Source organism: Ahaetulla prasina, chromosome 7, assembly GCF_028640845.1.
Source record: "Ahaetulla prasina isolate Xishuangbanna chromosome 7, ASM2864084v1, whole genome shotgun sequence".
Taxonomy (NCBI): Eukaryota; Metazoa; Chordata; class Lepidosauria; order Squamata; family Colubridae; genus Ahaetulla; species Ahaetulla prasina.
The window spans coordinates 102,136,715-102,152,718 of NC_080545.1; the positions used below are offsets into that span (position 1 = coordinate 102,136,715).

Sequence of the window (16,004 nt, forward strand, 5' to 3'; positions counted from 1 at the left end):
GCTTCATCGTACTAAAAATTTTACTTTCACTTTTAGACGCCATTTTAAAAGTCAATTAATCAAAGACAAAGAAAGGTTTCAAGTTTCAAAAGGAGTCGGTACTTGCCGTGTTGATTCTGCATCAAAGTTCGAACACTTGTGAAATTCCGCCTGCTTGGAATATCAATCAATTTAATAAGTCCTTCTAGAGCAGAAGCGACATTCCTCTCCTTTTCCTGATAAAAACAGGCGTGCTGAAGTTGGAAGGAGTGGAATTCGGTGGGGTCATAAATCCAGGAAAATTCGCTCTTGAGAGCAAACCCCCTGTCAGACCTGCCACTCTTCCACAATTCTGATAACCTCTTTCACCCAGAGATTATGCTAAGCTCAGTGAACAGTGATTTATTTTCTGTTTCACTGACTTTTACAATCTTCTAACACGGAGTGCTCTGTTAGAGCACCCAACAGGAGGGTGACGTCACTGGAAGCCCCCCGCTTCATGTTTATTCAAGAGCATAGAAATAGCACTTGTGGTAACTACAATTTGAAATAGAGAGATTGGTAATATTTATAGGAAAAGTGGTCCTTTATAGCAATAACAATAGCACTTAGACATATACCTCTTCATAATGTTTTACAGCCCTCTCTAAGCGGTTTACAAAGCCAGACTCTTGGCCCCAATAATCGGGGTCCTCATTTTACCCACCTCAGAAGGATGGAAGGTTGAGTCAGCCTTGAGCCAGTCAGGATCGAACTGCTGGCAGTCGGCAGATTCAGCATGCAATACTGCATTCTAACCACTGTGGCACCACTTTTCTAAGATTTGATCCACTTATCCAAGAATTCATGAAGTTTAATCCTATTTAGCTGTTCTAGATCAACTGAAATTGACTAGACAGACGAAGAAAAAGAGGCTTAGTTGTCTCTTTGCTCTGATGCTTGAAACCTGCCAACTTTTCCCTCTCTGCCCCTGGGCTCCGCTGAGCCAGAGCCCCCTTCCTCAATTGGCTAATGTGGCTTCCCTATCATTACAGAAAGAACAGTGGAAGTGGAGTGATGGTTCCAAAGTCAGCTACACATCCTGGAAATCAGGAAATCCCAACAACAAGCAGACAAACGAGAACTGCGTTGAGCTCTGGGCTGAGTCAGGTAAGCCAAGTTGGGGGGGAGGGGGAGGGTTGAGGATGAGGATTATTTCACGCATCTTGGAATGCTCACCGGTTGGCAACTGGTGGCCTTTGGCAAACAGAAACGAAAGCCATCATTCCTTCAAAAGCTCAACATTTATGTACCAATGATTATAGGACCATCATCTTACAACAAAATATACATCTTAATCTGGGATAGGATGGGATGGGATGGAAGGGAAGGGGAGAGGAGAGGAGAGGAGAGGAGAGGAGAAGAGAGGACAGGAGAGGAGAGGAGAGGAGAGGAAACATAACAGAAGGCAGCATGTTGTAGCTATTCTCATATAAGGGCCACAATGGCTATTTATGAAATGGTACATTTTGGCCAGCATATCACAAGAGCAACCACAGCATTCTCAAGCTCTTCTGTGCAAGCTACGATGTATAATTGAAGGCCTCTATGCAAGCCAAGTATACTGGTTCCCACATCCATCATCCAGGGACGCCCTTAGTACATGGGGGGGAGGGTTGTTATGACTGGTAAATCAATGCTGTACCCAGTTTTGACCTTATAAAGAGGTGGACCAAAATCTCAGATCCTTTGCTGCCCTCTTGTGGCTAAACAGAGCTTGACAGGCAAAGCCTGGTTGCTGTATCCTGATTTCTTGGCTAGGTAAGTTATCTTGCTTACAGCAACCTGTGAACCCTCAGCCCATTTTAGCAGATGTGGTTCTCACCTGTGTGTTGTGGCCTGCCAGTGGCCAGTGGAGCTGGCAGCAGATTTGGTCAATGAGGAGGTTGGGGAGGAATACGGGCCGGTCCTGGAGTCTGGGGAAGGCTCTGATGAAGCTCTGCGTCAGAGGCAGAGAGGAGGCCAGAGCCAGATGCCAGTTATCAGCTGCCTTCAGAGGCAGACATCAGTGAGGCAGATGAACAGCTGGAGCCTGTTCCCAGTGTGCGCATGCACAGAGTTGCCAGATGAAGGGAACAGCTAAAGAACAAGGGTCGACTTGGGAGTAAGGCCACAGGTGGACAATGAATGGCCCCTCCCATAGGGAATAAAAGAGGAGCGAAAGGGGAGTAGAGTTTGTGGGAGACAATTAGTTTGCCTAATTGGCTTGTGACTCACCAAGACTCCTTGCCAAGTTTTGAAGATATCGGCCTGGCAGCTCCCCAAGCCAGATAAGGCCTGTGACTGTAAATTCTCTCTTGAAAGACTTTGCTGAAGGTGAATGAGAGGAATTCAACTGTTTTGTTTAATAAAAGGGGCTTTGTCGGGACCAGAATTCTGCTTCGTGCTTTTTGGGGAAGCCAAGGTCAGAACAGTGTGGTGTCTTCATGTCCCCCTGCAAATGAGGGAGGAGCCACTGAAGAGATTTTCTGGGACTCTCGTGGGGTCACCGCAAAAGAGTAACCGAACTTTATCTTTTGCTGTCCAGGTTACAAGAAATGGAACAATGAGAAATGTGCATCCTTGCGTCCGTTCTTCTGCCAGTGCATAGTGTAGTGGACGTTTCTCCTGCTCCAGAGGGAGTGAAGCCCTGGTGAAGCCTGGAGAAGCAAGGAAGCCCCCCGCCTATCAAAATCTCAGCTCTGCACCCCTTCGCTTCTTGGATGCTTTCTCTAGCTTGGATCTGACTTTGCTTGTTCTCATAAGCCAGAAGGTCAAATAAATTCTCTCTAGCATGACCGGCCTCCTTTATTTTGCCGAGCCAGGAGACTGTTGAAATCCAAAGCTCAAGATCCCCAAATCTTCTGCATGACAAGACTTGGCATTAAAGGGGGGAGGGGGAGGATGTCTCTTAAGAAGGACCATCTTCTGATGCTTTGATGCTTCCTTGCATGTCCGTCTCATTTTAATTGGCACGTTGGGAATTTGCTTGGCCTCAGCACCATTTTCCTGCCCCCGAAATTGATTTGTTTGCAATTCCCACTCTGTGTGGAGAATCCTGCTGGAAAGGGCCTGGGAAAGGGATGGTGGAGTGGATCCCTGAAGGTTGTGTCTTCACTAGCTGCTCTGTCAGGGCTGCAAAGATCTGAATGTCCACTGGATGGCACCAAAGAGGCCATGAGGCTGTAGCCCTCTAGCAGTCCAAGGTCTTAGTGGGAACCCACTCAGCTCTCCCTCTGCCCGTGTTGCTTCCACATCTGGGGAAAAGAGAGCCCACTGCTGAGGGATTCTTTCCACCTAACAGAATAACAAAATAACAGAGTTGGAAGGGACCTTGGAGGTGTTCTAGTCCAACCCCCTTCTCAGGCAGGAGACCCTATGCCATTTCAGACAAATGATTGTCCAATCTCTTGTTAAAACCTCCAGTGATGGAGCACCCACAACTTCTGGTGGCAAGCTGTTCTGCTGGTTAATAATCCTCACTGTCAGGAAGTTTCTCCTTAGTTCCAGGTTGCTTCTCTCCTTGATGAGTTTCCATCTGTTGCTACTCGTCCTATCTTTAGATGCTTTGGAGAAGAGGTTGACCCCCTCTTCTTTGGGGCAGCCCCTTAGATATTGTTCCCCCTAGTCCTTCTTTTCATTAAACTAGACATGCCCAATTCATCTGGCTTTTGTGTGCTTGTTTTGCTTTCGAATAAACTCTGCCTCAGGGTTTGTGTGCTCATTTATCCAGTTGCGGAATGGAACAGAATTTTGTTCTAACAATTGGCAACCACAAAGGGACCCTGAGGTTAACCTGACTGATAGATCTTGCCTGGATTTCTTCACCCAAGCCAGCATTGGGCCATTTCTCTGGAGGGTCTGGTATCTGCCCGCCTCAGTACAGGTAGTAAAGGGACTCCTGGATGTGGACAAAACAACTGCCTGAACTGAAAAACTCTTTAAACTCTGAAAAATCTACAGAAATAGCTCTGTTGAGTGATCCCACTAGTTTTGCCTGGCCAGCAAAACCGGGGCGAGGAGAAATTCTCTTCCCCTGTTTTCTTCTCTTTTTTTCTTCCCTAAGAAATAAGAAATCAACAAGGAGAGTTCTGGTTTTCAGGGGGTTGGGTGGGAATGAGCTTTATCCAAATATGTCTATATATGCTTTTGGGTTTTGTCTTTCTGAACCACACTGTTCTGTGTGTGTGTGTGTGTGTGTGTGTGTGTGTGTGTGTGTTTCTTTCTTCCAGCTCTACAGGATACAAATAGAGAAGTAACATTTTTAAAAAAATAGAATTTGGAAACCCCTAAATCTTAGCCATAGCTAAAAACAACTTCATAAAATTTGCACATAACACTAAGCTAACATGAATAGACAATAGATCTTTTTTTTTGTTTTTTTTTATTTTGTTTTTATACATACATCAACATCAATACATGAAGAGTGTGGCATCTGGGTATCATTTATTTTGATACAATTAATAATATTTATATCAAATAATATTTGTTACATTGGTTAAGTTTATATACTCCTAATATTAATATTAATATTTTTATTAAGATATAATTCTTCATTATTTAGTCATTTAATATTTCAATATACCATTCTAATGCCAATTACAATATTATTTAAGCCTAAATAATAGTACCATCTTTCCACTCTAATCTTTCCACTTAATTATTTCATTTATTCTATCTAGTCAGGCCTTCTTTACTGATCCTAATATAATACACATGATGTATGAATTATGAATTAGGATGAATTATATACACAATATAATTCATCCCAACATCAACCACCATATTATTTAAACATACATATTAAACTCAACTTTCAACCTCTAATCTTCCATTTAATTATTACTAATTATTACTTTTATTCTGTTGTTTAGAAATGTGTACCCTTGTTTCCACTTTTATTCTAACTTTTAATCATGTCCCTGTTACAATAAAAGAAAAAAAGAAATTTCCTTTCTAACCATCATATCTCACCCATTTCAATATTTCAATTCTTGTTTGTTTTTTGGCATGCCTCCCATATTCCTCTCTTGGATTTTTGTCTCTATCTGTATGTACATTTTCACTATTTAGTTTGGATACTCCTCCCATCTCTATTATCTTCTGCTGCCAAGCCTCCAGAGTACCTGTCCAAACCCCTATCTCTCTTTCAAAGGTATCTTCCCATTCCATTTTAAATCTCTTAAAATGTTTTCCCTTGATTTGTTTAATTAATCGTTATAATTCTTATTTTCTTCTCCTTCTTCTCTTCTTGTATTGTTTGTTGATTTGTCTGTTCTGTCTTTTCCGCCATTCTTTCCATTGTCTCCTCCTTTTCCTGAATGTCTTGATCTTTATTCATTGACCCTTGTAAAATATTTCCTATTTTCCCATCTATGCTTTGCATTAAGTTGTTTATATCCTTAAAGTTCTTTATCATAGTATCCTTAATGCTTTGGAACATCAACATAATTTCTTTTGAGCGTCCATTCATTTTCCCCATGTTGAACATCTTGTCGTGTTTTGATAAAGTTCACCCTTATTTAATAGTCCAAAAATCATATATTCGGGAGGGGAGGAAGGAAGGGAGGGATTTAAATATTTTGCATTATATAAAATGCCCTTGGATTCATTTCTGGAACACCAGCTACAAAGTACAGTGAGCTCTGAATTCTGATTTCTCTTCCTGACTAGCTACGTTTCAAGGTAGAACGAAGCTAGTCAGTTTAGCTCTCTTCCTTCCCCTGCATCCCCCAGCCCTGGTACAACTTAATGAACCCTGAGCCAGCTAACAAGCCCCAGATGTGAGTTTTGCCCCAGAGGGTCCCTTCTCCCTGCCCTCCTAACTAACCAAGGCAGATTTTTCCCCATGGACACCACTTGTCAGGGATAATCCACAAACTATGAAGATTGCTTCTGTTGTGAGAATAAGCTTCCAAACATCTCCCTTTTTGCTCCGTGGGCAGACGTTCGGATGAGGCACCCTCATTCTCATCGCACTGAAACCCCATCTGTGACAGAACTTTGGGACAGCATGATTCTCCTTTAACCACAGCTGGTCTTCAACAGGTGAGATAAGCAGCTGAGGTGAGTCAGTTTGTGGTCTTCAAAGACCTTCCTAATCATTGTGGAGGGGCATTGGCAGGGAGGTGGTGAGGAGCCAAGAATTCCTAGATATCTGAGCCCACCTAGGAATCTCCACTTAGGGGGGTCTCAGACATGTCAAAGACCTACTTCTCCCTAAGGGGGCCACAGGTTGAGCCACCAACAATCCAGCTTTTTTTTTATCCTTCCTGGAGCTTGGATTGGAAACAGCTTTGACCAAAGTGTCCTTTCAGAAGTCTTAAATACGCTTTTTCAAAAGTTCAACTGGACGATGTTTTTTCCTTGAGGAACTCAATCAATCAGAATAGAGCTGGAAGAGATCTTGGCAAGACAAGAAGCAAATTAATCAAGGAGAGAAGCAACCTGGAATTAAGGAGAAACTTCCTGACAGTGGAGGACAATTAACCAGTGGGACAGAAGTTGCCTTCAGAAGCTGTGGTTGCTCCATCACTGGAGGTTTTTAATAAGAGACTGGGCAGCCTCTTAGGGTCTCCTGATTAAGCAGAAGTCCTCCCAGTCCCTTCCAGCTCTATTCTGATTGATTGATTGATTGATTGACCTGATTCCAAATTTATATAGACCTGCATTCAGAGGCAGGATAGCATCCTTCCAAGACCTTTAGGGCTGTCAAGAGAAAGGGAGCAGGCTTGTTCTCTGTTGAAGTCAAGAGCAAGTCATACCTTCCCTTGGCGATTTATGGAGTGTCCAGGCATAATGTACTTTGTTTGTGCTCTGTGTTTATTGAGAAAATTGAGCGTCCTTCCAGGGGGGGAAGAGGGCGAAGAGGGAACGCTGAAGTAGAAGAAATGCGATGGCAGTCCGTATATCTTAGTCTCCTTGTTTATGCTGTCCTTGGTTTCAACAATCAATTCTATAGCAATGGTAGGAATTAATTCTTCCAAGAGCCCTTTTTTCAGTTATTCATGGGACCGATAATAATAATAATAATAATTCAGTGTAATAATTCAGTAATTCAAATACTCAATGAAAAGCTCAATTTGTATTCAGAACTTGTATTCATTTTATTGCCAATAAAAGGATGTCTATGGAGACAAAGGTGCTTTTTCAAAAGTCAACTAGACTTTGTTTTTCCTTGAAGATGTTTCACTTCTCATCCAAGAAGCTTCTTCAGTTCTGAAAGCTCGCTCGCCACCATCCACTCAGAACTGAAGAAGCTTCCTGGGTGAGAAGTTGGTGCTTTGGAGAAGAGGTGGACCTCGTCTTCTTCGTGGCAGCCCCTGAGATATTGGAACACTGCTATCGTATCACCTCTCCAACCATCTCTGGTCCACCCTGAACGGAGCCAGATTCAGACCCAGAGGACCCAGGACGGGTCTGCTCAAGGAGGTCAGACCGCAGACAATTTGTTGAGAAAGTCAGAAGTTGTGTGAAGTCAGACTCGGGGAGTCCAGCAGAGGAATGTAGGAAGAAGAGTCCAAGGTCACCCTAAGCCCATTGCAGAAACTGGGAAGATGATCGGACAGCCACTTGTCTCAAACTGCACAGGGTCTCCTGCTTGAGCAGGGGGTTGGATTAGAAGACCTCCCAGGTCCCTTCCAGCTCTATTCTGATTGGAGTATTGAACTCCATGTAGGAGATACCCCAATCCATGCCCAATGTCAGAGGAAGTCCAGGAAACCAAAGATATGCAGAGAGTGAAATTTCAGCCTGTGAATTTCAGTTCATGTGGTTGTTTCTATTCTACTTTTTGGGGGTTTGAGTAGCACTTTCCCTTCCCTTCCCCTTTCCCAGGCATCTTCTTTGCACAATTATCTGTCTGTAGAGTTCTTGGTGCTCTCTGAGTTTAGTGGTTTGATGCAGTGGTGGGTTTCAAATCCCAGAACTACCAGTTCGCTATTGGTAGCGCGCAGGCGCGCACACTTGCTTCATGAGCACACAGCACTTCTCCACATGCGCAGAGCGTTTTGGCTGACATCTGGCTCCGCCCACCTGCCACTGCTGCTACCGGTTCTCTCGAACTGGGGCAAACCGGGAGCATCCCACCGCTGGGTTGATGCAGTATTGATGATGTTGGAGCGTGGTGGTGGCCTAGTGGTCAAGATGCTCACCTCCTCCTCGGACGGATGTTTCTCTCTCAGGACCCAAAGAGAAAATATCTGCTGCAAACTCCATGTAGGTGACAGGAAGGGCATCCGGCCAGTAAATGCTCAGTTCTATTCAGTCAGCCTGCTGCTGGCTGCCATGGAAATGCAGGGAGGGCTCAGTGGAGAATTTTTCTTTGCAGCTTTGGAACTCCAGTCTGGACATTGCTTATCTCCCCAAGGTCATTTCTTTTAGCTTTGGTATGCAGCAGCCAGATGCTAGTCCTCTGGTTGCCTACCTAACAAGGGGGTTGAGCTCTACGATTTGTTTCAATTTGCTGCTTCCTGCGCTTTTGCCTCAGATCTGGCCTGAAACTTGTTGCATTCAGTACTCTCCTAGTAAAAATACCTTTTCTCTGAACCTCTGGAGCCAAAGGTTTATTAGGAATTGGTCGGAGGAAGCCCTGACACAGACTCTACCCTAGATTAAGAGATTACAGGGTTGTAAAAAGAAAACAGATGCACTGATGATGTTACCTAGTTGGGTGATGAAACGTCTGCAAACAGACAACCAAGCTCACACAGTATCAAGAGTCAATAGTTCAACCCTGGGCTCCTGTAATTAGCTTTCTCCTGGATTGACAAGCCAGCCCTCAGCCAATGTGTTTGGAGCTCACAGGGAACCATTCACCAGCCATGCTGGGTGGCCTTCACCCGTCAGGTTCTCCACAACAGAGCTTAAAATCCATCATACGTTGACCTGAGCCATAAGATAGACTTAATGGGCCTCTGTTTTCTCACACTAGACTGCTCCTTGCAGTGTGAAGAGGGAGCCAGTTGGGGGTTTCCTTTGGACCTCGACTTCTGATCTCCCTTGGAGCTGACCTGTCCCCAGTGGGAAGAGGGAAAGGAGCTTCCTTGCTTTGCAGCTCAAAGACCCTGGAAGAGACACGACTTCTGGCTCCCCAGACCCTACAGGAGGTGCCAATGAACCAGAAGACGGGCATCCTGAATGCATTTCTTTCCTTCCGCTTTTGCTGGTTCATGTTTTTGGTCTGGTTTGCTTCAGGGATTCTCCAGCTACCCACCCTGTGTGGATCCTTTTCTCTCCAGGGGGAAATTATTTCCACAAATCCCTATTTCTCCTCTCATTAATCTCACATTTCCCTTGAGAGAAAAGATGGGAGAGGAGCCGATAAGGTTGCATTGTGTGTGTTGTGACCAGAGAGTAACCTGCAGACACAACACCCTCTTCCATCTGAGACTCATTCGGGGAGGGGCCCTGGACCCCCTGGGAAAGAAAAGCCAAATGCAAGACAAGAGCTGAGCAATAGACTTTATTATCAAGGGGACGGCAAGGTCTTCAGAAAGAGGGGAAGAGAAGCAAGATTAGAGGAACCAACTGCTTGACATTCAGCTGGTCTTTCAGGCAAAGAAGTTTTGCACATGAAGAAGGTGGAACCGCAAGATCTCAGCTCAGGTTTCCAATCAATGGGGAGACCCTTGGAACTCCATCTGCAGGCTTGGCTTAAGAGGGTTTCCATTTGCAGAGAAACGGAAGTCTGTTGTTACAGTCTGTATCAACCCATGTCAAGTGCGCTGAAAGGAAGGAACATGGATGGTGATCATCTTTAGAGACTGACGTGGCTTAGAATTCAGCTACTTGCAAACTATCTTTTCTCAAATACATCTGCCTGTCCACTCATGGATGGTGTCAAGTACAAATAGGTCCAATACACAAGAATCTAGTCAACTAACGGTCAAAGGTAAATTGGCTCTGGATAAGGGCCAGCAGACCTCAAGAGGTCTGGATTTAGGTCTCTTGTGGAGACTCAAAGACTCTAAAGAGATGACGCATTTAACTCCGCCTTCCAGCCCAGCTACGGGGGGGGGCATGTTGCAGCTCCCCTCATCCAAGCATTGCCATCTGATGGGATCTGGGAAGGGCCCATTTTCGGTGGCTGCCTCCCTGCTCTAGAACAATCTTCCTACTGAGTTACAACAGACTCTTTCATAAAGGCAGTTAAGAGCCGGGTCTTCCCTCAAGCCTTCGGGTCTCTGCTTGGGGGATTCTGGGAGCTGAGGACCACAGTGCTTAAAGTGGCTCATCCTGAAAATCATCTTATTAATCTATTCTATTTTGATTGCAATTTTGCACATCTGGCTTAAGGACGAAATACAATTGATTTTTTAGGTTGTATGTTTATTTTTGTTGCTGTGTGCCACTCAGAGTCCCCTTGATTGAGCTGGGGGCCATGGAGATATGAATGTCTGAAAGAAAACCAGGCATTCACAAACCTCTCCAGCTTTGACACTGAATGAGAAATCGCAGAAAGAAGCAATTAGACTAGGTTGCCCCTGCAACAAATGCTGAGAACAGGAACTATCATTTTGTGAGACTCTAGAAATTGCTAACGTTTGCCTGTTAAGGTTCTCCAATAAATACTTTAAATCAGCCACCCCAAAAATCATCCTTCAATAGGAGCATTATTCCCAGGATCTGTATGGATATCTCCCTTCCCTTCCCTATCTTCCTTCCATTGCCATCTTTCGTTTCCTTCCCTTTCCTTCTCAGTCTTCCCTTCCTTTTTTCCTTTCCTTTTTCCCTTCCCTTCCCTTTCCCTTCTTTCCCTCCCCTCCCCTCCCCTCCCCTCCTGGAATTACAGATACAAACTCCAACCACCGTAAGGAATGAAGGCTTTTCATACTGACCAGCTGAAGGATAGAGACTGACGCAGTACTCATTCTTAGTCAGATTGTTGGGTTCATTATAGTTCCACTTTCTGTACAGGGCTCGTGATCCATCAACCCAGCGCCATCCAGAATACTGTGCAATGCAGAATAAACCATGTTGAGGTGGGTGAGTGGGGGACATGGGGAGGGGGAGAGAGAGAGGGAGAGAGATTTTCCAGTTCTGAATTTAGCTTACATTAATTCAAAGGGGGAAGTCCTGTTAAATAGTTTTTTCTGCAAGCATGCACTATATGCCTATTACAGAGACTCAGCCAGGCTCTTTGGGTGCATGAAGCGGTATATAAGTCCATGGCCAATTTAGATCAACTTAGAATAAACCTTAGAATTAACTTAAAAAATGGATTCTACAGGAAGAAATCATTTGCTGACTATAGATCTGCTGCTTTGTGATCTGAAGGGACCTTGAACTCTGGAGGATGGGAACTGTTGGGACTGGGATCTTTCTCCTTGTGTCCCCTTGTGTCAGGACCAGCGATGGGATGGTGTTTAGATGCAACACCATGCAGTGCAGCCTGTCGAAGTCAGTAACATCGGATAAGACCAGCATCAGGGAATGGAGAGGGAACATGAGGGGTTGAGGACTTTTCCCCTCCTATCCTTGGCCTCGCCTGTTTCTACGCCAGGGTTCTGCCTCTGGGCATTCACCACTAACTGTTATCCTCAGCTGAGATGCCCCTAGCTATTTGCCCTGGCAAATGGGCAACGGCCCCTCCGTCCCACATTCTTTGGCACAGCCCATTGTTTGTCCAGTGATTTTGGCCACCAGGAAATTGGCTAGCTGCCAATGCTGGCAGCCAGACGCCAGGGTGCAATTGACCACAGGGGTGGGGTTGGGGGTTGGGGGAGGTGCTGCAGCCAAACGGTCTCAGGCGCTTCTTAGGAGAAGGAAGGGGAGAGGGTGGAAGCTCCCCTGTACCTGATCTTGCCTCCCTGATAACAAACAAATGGGAAGGTAAGAGTAGGGTGGGTGGGGAGGCGGTAAGTGCGGCTTCATCCAAAGGAGTTTTCAAGGAGGCTATAAATCACGACTCAAGGAACATCCCTATGGAAAGAGGTGCTAATTCCTCAGAGACAGGAGGGCAAAATACTCACCAAATTAGAATCTCTATCTCGTTGGAGCCCAATCCAGACATAACCACTCTCTATGTTTTCTTTAGTGACATAGGCAGCAATGGATTTTGCCTGCTTGTCTGATTTGAAAGATGCTAAATGGCCTTTCCATTGGTACTGACACTCTTGCTGCAAAGAGAGAAGAACCAAAAATATCTTAGCAACAACAAACTATGCTGTCCCTCCCAGGAGTCTTGCAGTTTGGTCAGAAAAGGTCTTCTCAATTATGTTCCTGCAGTAGAAGTTCTCCTAAGAGGAGCTACAAATGCAAGCATGATTTTCTGGCCCAACAAGGAAAAATAAAGAAAAATAAGTGAGGACACCTGTTAATCCTATGATTGTTGGCCTTGTTCCCACAACATGGATAAGACAATAGCCGAGTTGCACAACTTGTTAAACCACACAATATCCAATACCATTTAAATGTAGCAGTTAGATGTCTCATTCCAGTTTTACTTTCCTTCACAAATTTCACTCAGATATTGAAATAAAGCCATGCCATTAATCCCATTAAACTGAAGGGAATTCAACAGAATTATTAAAATATTTATCTTTCCTGTAGATTTTTATCTTTTTTATTAAGGGGAATCATAGAGCAGGTGCTCTTCATTTAAAAAAATGACATGAACTTTTGGCGTTGTGAAGTTTGGAAACCCTGGGCCAGATGAAGGGAATTCTTCCCGCTCAGGTGAGTTACCTCAGCCTCTTCAAAGGTGAACCGATCTTCATAGAATTTGTAGCAATTCCACTCGCTTCCATCTTTATAGGAAAAGGTGCCAGCAGGACAGACGCTCCGGCCACGTGGACCTGCTGGAAAACAGAATAAAAATGGACTTTTTCTTCATGGACAGTAAGAAGGTTGAGAAATCCTTTAGCAAAAGAGCTACTTAATAAACATTCCAGAGAAGAAAAAGGTTTTATTCCATGAAGAAAAGCTGGAAGGAGTCACTTCAACTCAATGAGTCAATTGGAATTAGGATGGATTTTTATCGTCTGATATTTGTGATTGAAAAAGTCCAAATGTAAAGTGGGTTTGAAAATGTATTATTTTCCTTGTATTGTGGCTCTTGGGATCAGTGGGCAGTCAATCTTCCCAAGAATGGAATAGAATTTTTTATTGGCCAAGTGTGATTGGACACACAAGGAATTTGTCTTGGTGCAGATGCTCTCAGTGTACATAAAAGAAAAGATACCTTCATCAAGGTACAACATTTACAACACAATTGATGGGGCCACATTAAGAAACTGGGACTCTTGTGGGTCAAACCAACAGGGCTATGAATGTCTGGAGGCACACAAGCACACACATACACAAACTGAAGATAAAAGCAGTGCATTGTGTTGTGTGCATGACGTACACTTATTTGCATTTGATTTCTGATTTCTGACTGACCTCACGTGGGCCAGACCGAGAGAGCCAAAGGGCCAGATGTGACCCAGGGGATGTAAAATGCCCAGGTCCTCTTTAGTGGACAGATGCCAGCCTCGCCCTGTAGATACCTGGTGTCCTGGAGCCTTCTGGAACTCCAGGCCTTTCTGGGTTGGTCTAAATGGACCCTAGCTAGAAGTAGAGGCTCCCCCATTAAGAAGAAGACATGAAAATAAGCCGAGGACCAGCTATATGGTGACCCAGGGGGAAACAGGATGGAGGTGAGACTTTGGAGTGCTGGCAACAACTTACCTGCCCAGGTAAGGCTGCCCAAAAGGCCAAAGATGAAGCAAGTGATGAGAAGCATCTCCAGACCTGAGGAGGGAAACAGAAGTTGAGAAGAACCTTGAATATCCTCCAACAATGTCAGGACACCCCCGTTTCATGTGCCCCTCCCCAGAAGGAAGAACCGAGCACTCGTCTCAGCCGTGAAACCCGCCTGTTCGTCTCTGGATTGCAGCCCCCTCCCCTCCCCAGTACTACCCTGAGCAATTGGTAGAGACCCCCGTCTGCCAGGAACCACAGCCTGTAATTCTCAAAATGTTGGTTCTGAAACCAATATAAATGAATATAAAGTAAGGAAGAAAAAAGAAGAGATCAAAAAGGAGGGGAAAGACTAAAGAAAAATAGAAAAGAAAAAAGATAGGAAGAAGTAGCTTCTGATATTCATCACAGCAATTATAAGTATAAATATGTTATAATCTCTCTCACTCTCAAGTTACATCATGTTACTCTTCTTTCTGTAATCTATCAGTCTCACCTTCAAAGAGGGATCCAATCTGAAGGAGAAATCCTCTAGATCACCAAGGTCCGTGTTCCAGCTTATATACCCAACCTCACAGGCTCACACCCTGCCCGGCAAGATAAGGGGATCCAAAACAGGGTGGAAATTTCTGGAAAGCAGGTGTCGCTCACTTCCTGCAAAGGACAGAGAAACCTATCACTCGGCTGTTTTCTCGGGAAATCTCCAGCCTCTTATTTATTTCTTTTATTATTATTAAGAATCCATCAAAGATGTTTGATCCCGGACAGATCAGGGATAATGATTGGTTTATGGTAGAAGCCGTTGTGGACTGTGTGTGTAAATTACAAGAACAGATTGTAAACAGGGAGCTTTAAAGTTTAATTTTGTGGTTGATTTTACTTATTAATGGTTTTTTTAAAGAGTAAATAGAGGATAGGTCAAATTTGCTGGCCAAAGAGAGCTGTATAAATTTATTAACTGTAGGCCTCTTTTCCAAGGAAGGGTAATTATTATTGTTCAAATGTATTTATCAGTATTTAACTAAGGGAGACAATTTATATGTATGTTCAGGTTTTAATTATTATTTATTTCTCATGCATATTTTTTTTTAATCTTGTCTGGTTTTGTTTTGTTTTTGTTTCTTTTTTTCTGTTGAAGTTTGTATTTTAACTTTGGAATGAAATTTTTTTTAAAAAGGAAATTGTAAATGGGTTGTGTTTTGGACTGAATTTATCCTAGAATTTCCTCCTTTGATATGACTCCTCATAATATGACCTTGATATGACCTCTCAGGATAACTACGATTATGACCTATGACCTATGACTTGCTCTTTATATGTATACTGTGATCTTATGCACCGGAGACAAATTCATTGTGTGTCCAATCACACTTGGCCAACAAAAAATTCTATTCTATTTTATAATATCCTGGTTTGGGGCCAAACGACAAAGAACAGCATGTCATAAAATAATAAAACCATATAAACATCTCGGTATTAATAGTCTCTAAGATAGTAAATCCAAGCAGGACGTGCCTTTTACAGTGTTTTTATTTCTTTATGATGTTTTATTGAGCAACCCATTAAGACCTCTGGTTGACCATGGTGAGTATAAGTGGACTGCAGATCCTTTTGGGTACCACTTTATAAGGCCTTGGTAAGGCCACACTTAGAATATTGCATCTAGTTTTGATTGCCATGATATAAAAAAGATGTTGAGAAACCTAGAAAGAGTGTAGAAAAAAGTGACCAAGATGATTAGGGGGCTGGAGGCTGAAACATACAAAGAAGAGTAGCAGTGGAGAGGGAGAGGAGGAGGAGGAGGAGGAGGAAGAGGAGGAGGAGAGGAGGAGGAGGAGAAGGAGAAGGAGGAAAAGGAGAAGGAGAAGGAGGAGGAGGAGGAGGAGGAGGAGGAGGAGGAGGAGGAGGAGGAGGAGGAGGAGGAGGAGGAGGAGGAGAGGAGGAGGAGGAGAAGGAGGAGGAGGAGGAGGAGGAGGAAGAAGAAGAAGAAGAAGAAGAAGAAGAAGAAGAAGAAGAAGAAGAAGAAGAAGAAGAAGAAGAAGAAGAAGAAGAAGAAAAATAGATGAGAATGGATGAGAATTTTTTTCAAAGAAAAAAACCAAGAAAGTTCAGTTGCCTTTTGAAAAATCACCTTTGAGTCAACCATGACTTGAATTCCTGAATATCTCCATAGATGATACTATGGGAAGAATTTTAATAATTGTGGAATTTTAACTCACAATTAGATTTATTCCTATATGTCTTCGACCATTCTTTTGATCATGAGAATAGACTAGACTAGACTAGACTAGACTAGACTAGAATAGAATAGAACAGAACAGAAC

At 43.7% G+C, this 16,004-nt stretch overlaps 2 protein-coding genes across 2 annotated transcripts in view; one reads left to right on the top strand and one right to left on the bottom strand.

Moving 5' to 3' along the window:
- The window catches only part of LOC131202387 (low affinity immunoglobulin epsilon Fc receptor-like), a 34,142-nt gene extending 31,441 nt beyond the window's left edge, over positions 1–2,701 (top strand). The window contains exons 10-11 of the mRNA XM_058191319.1: positions 1,014–1,128; positions 2,546–2,701. Coding sequence (XP_058047302.1) covers positions 1,014–1,128; positions 2,546–2,613 — 183 coding nt within the window. The 3' untranslated portion in view covers positions 2,614–2,701. The remainder of the gene's footprint in view (positions 1–1,013; positions 1,129–2,545) is intronic.
- A 6,892-nt stretch (positions 2,702–9,593) lies between these two features.
- LOC131201702 (C-type lectin-like) lies at positions 9,594–14,231 on the bottom strand. The gene is made up of 6 exons (XM_058189801.1): positions 14,177–14,231; positions 13,669–13,731; positions 12,685–12,797; positions 11,970–12,116; positions 10,836–10,950; positions 9,594–9,722 (listed from the first exon to the last, which is right to left on the bottom strand). The coding sequence occupies exons 2-6, from the start codon at positions 13,721–13,723 to the stop codon at positions 9,652–9,654; spliced, it is 501 nt and encodes a 166-aa protein (XP_058045784.1). The 5' UTR covers positions 13,724–13,731; positions 14,177–14,231; the 3' UTR covers positions 9,594–9,651.
- Between the last annotated feature and the right edge of the window lie 1,773 nt (positions 14,232–16,004).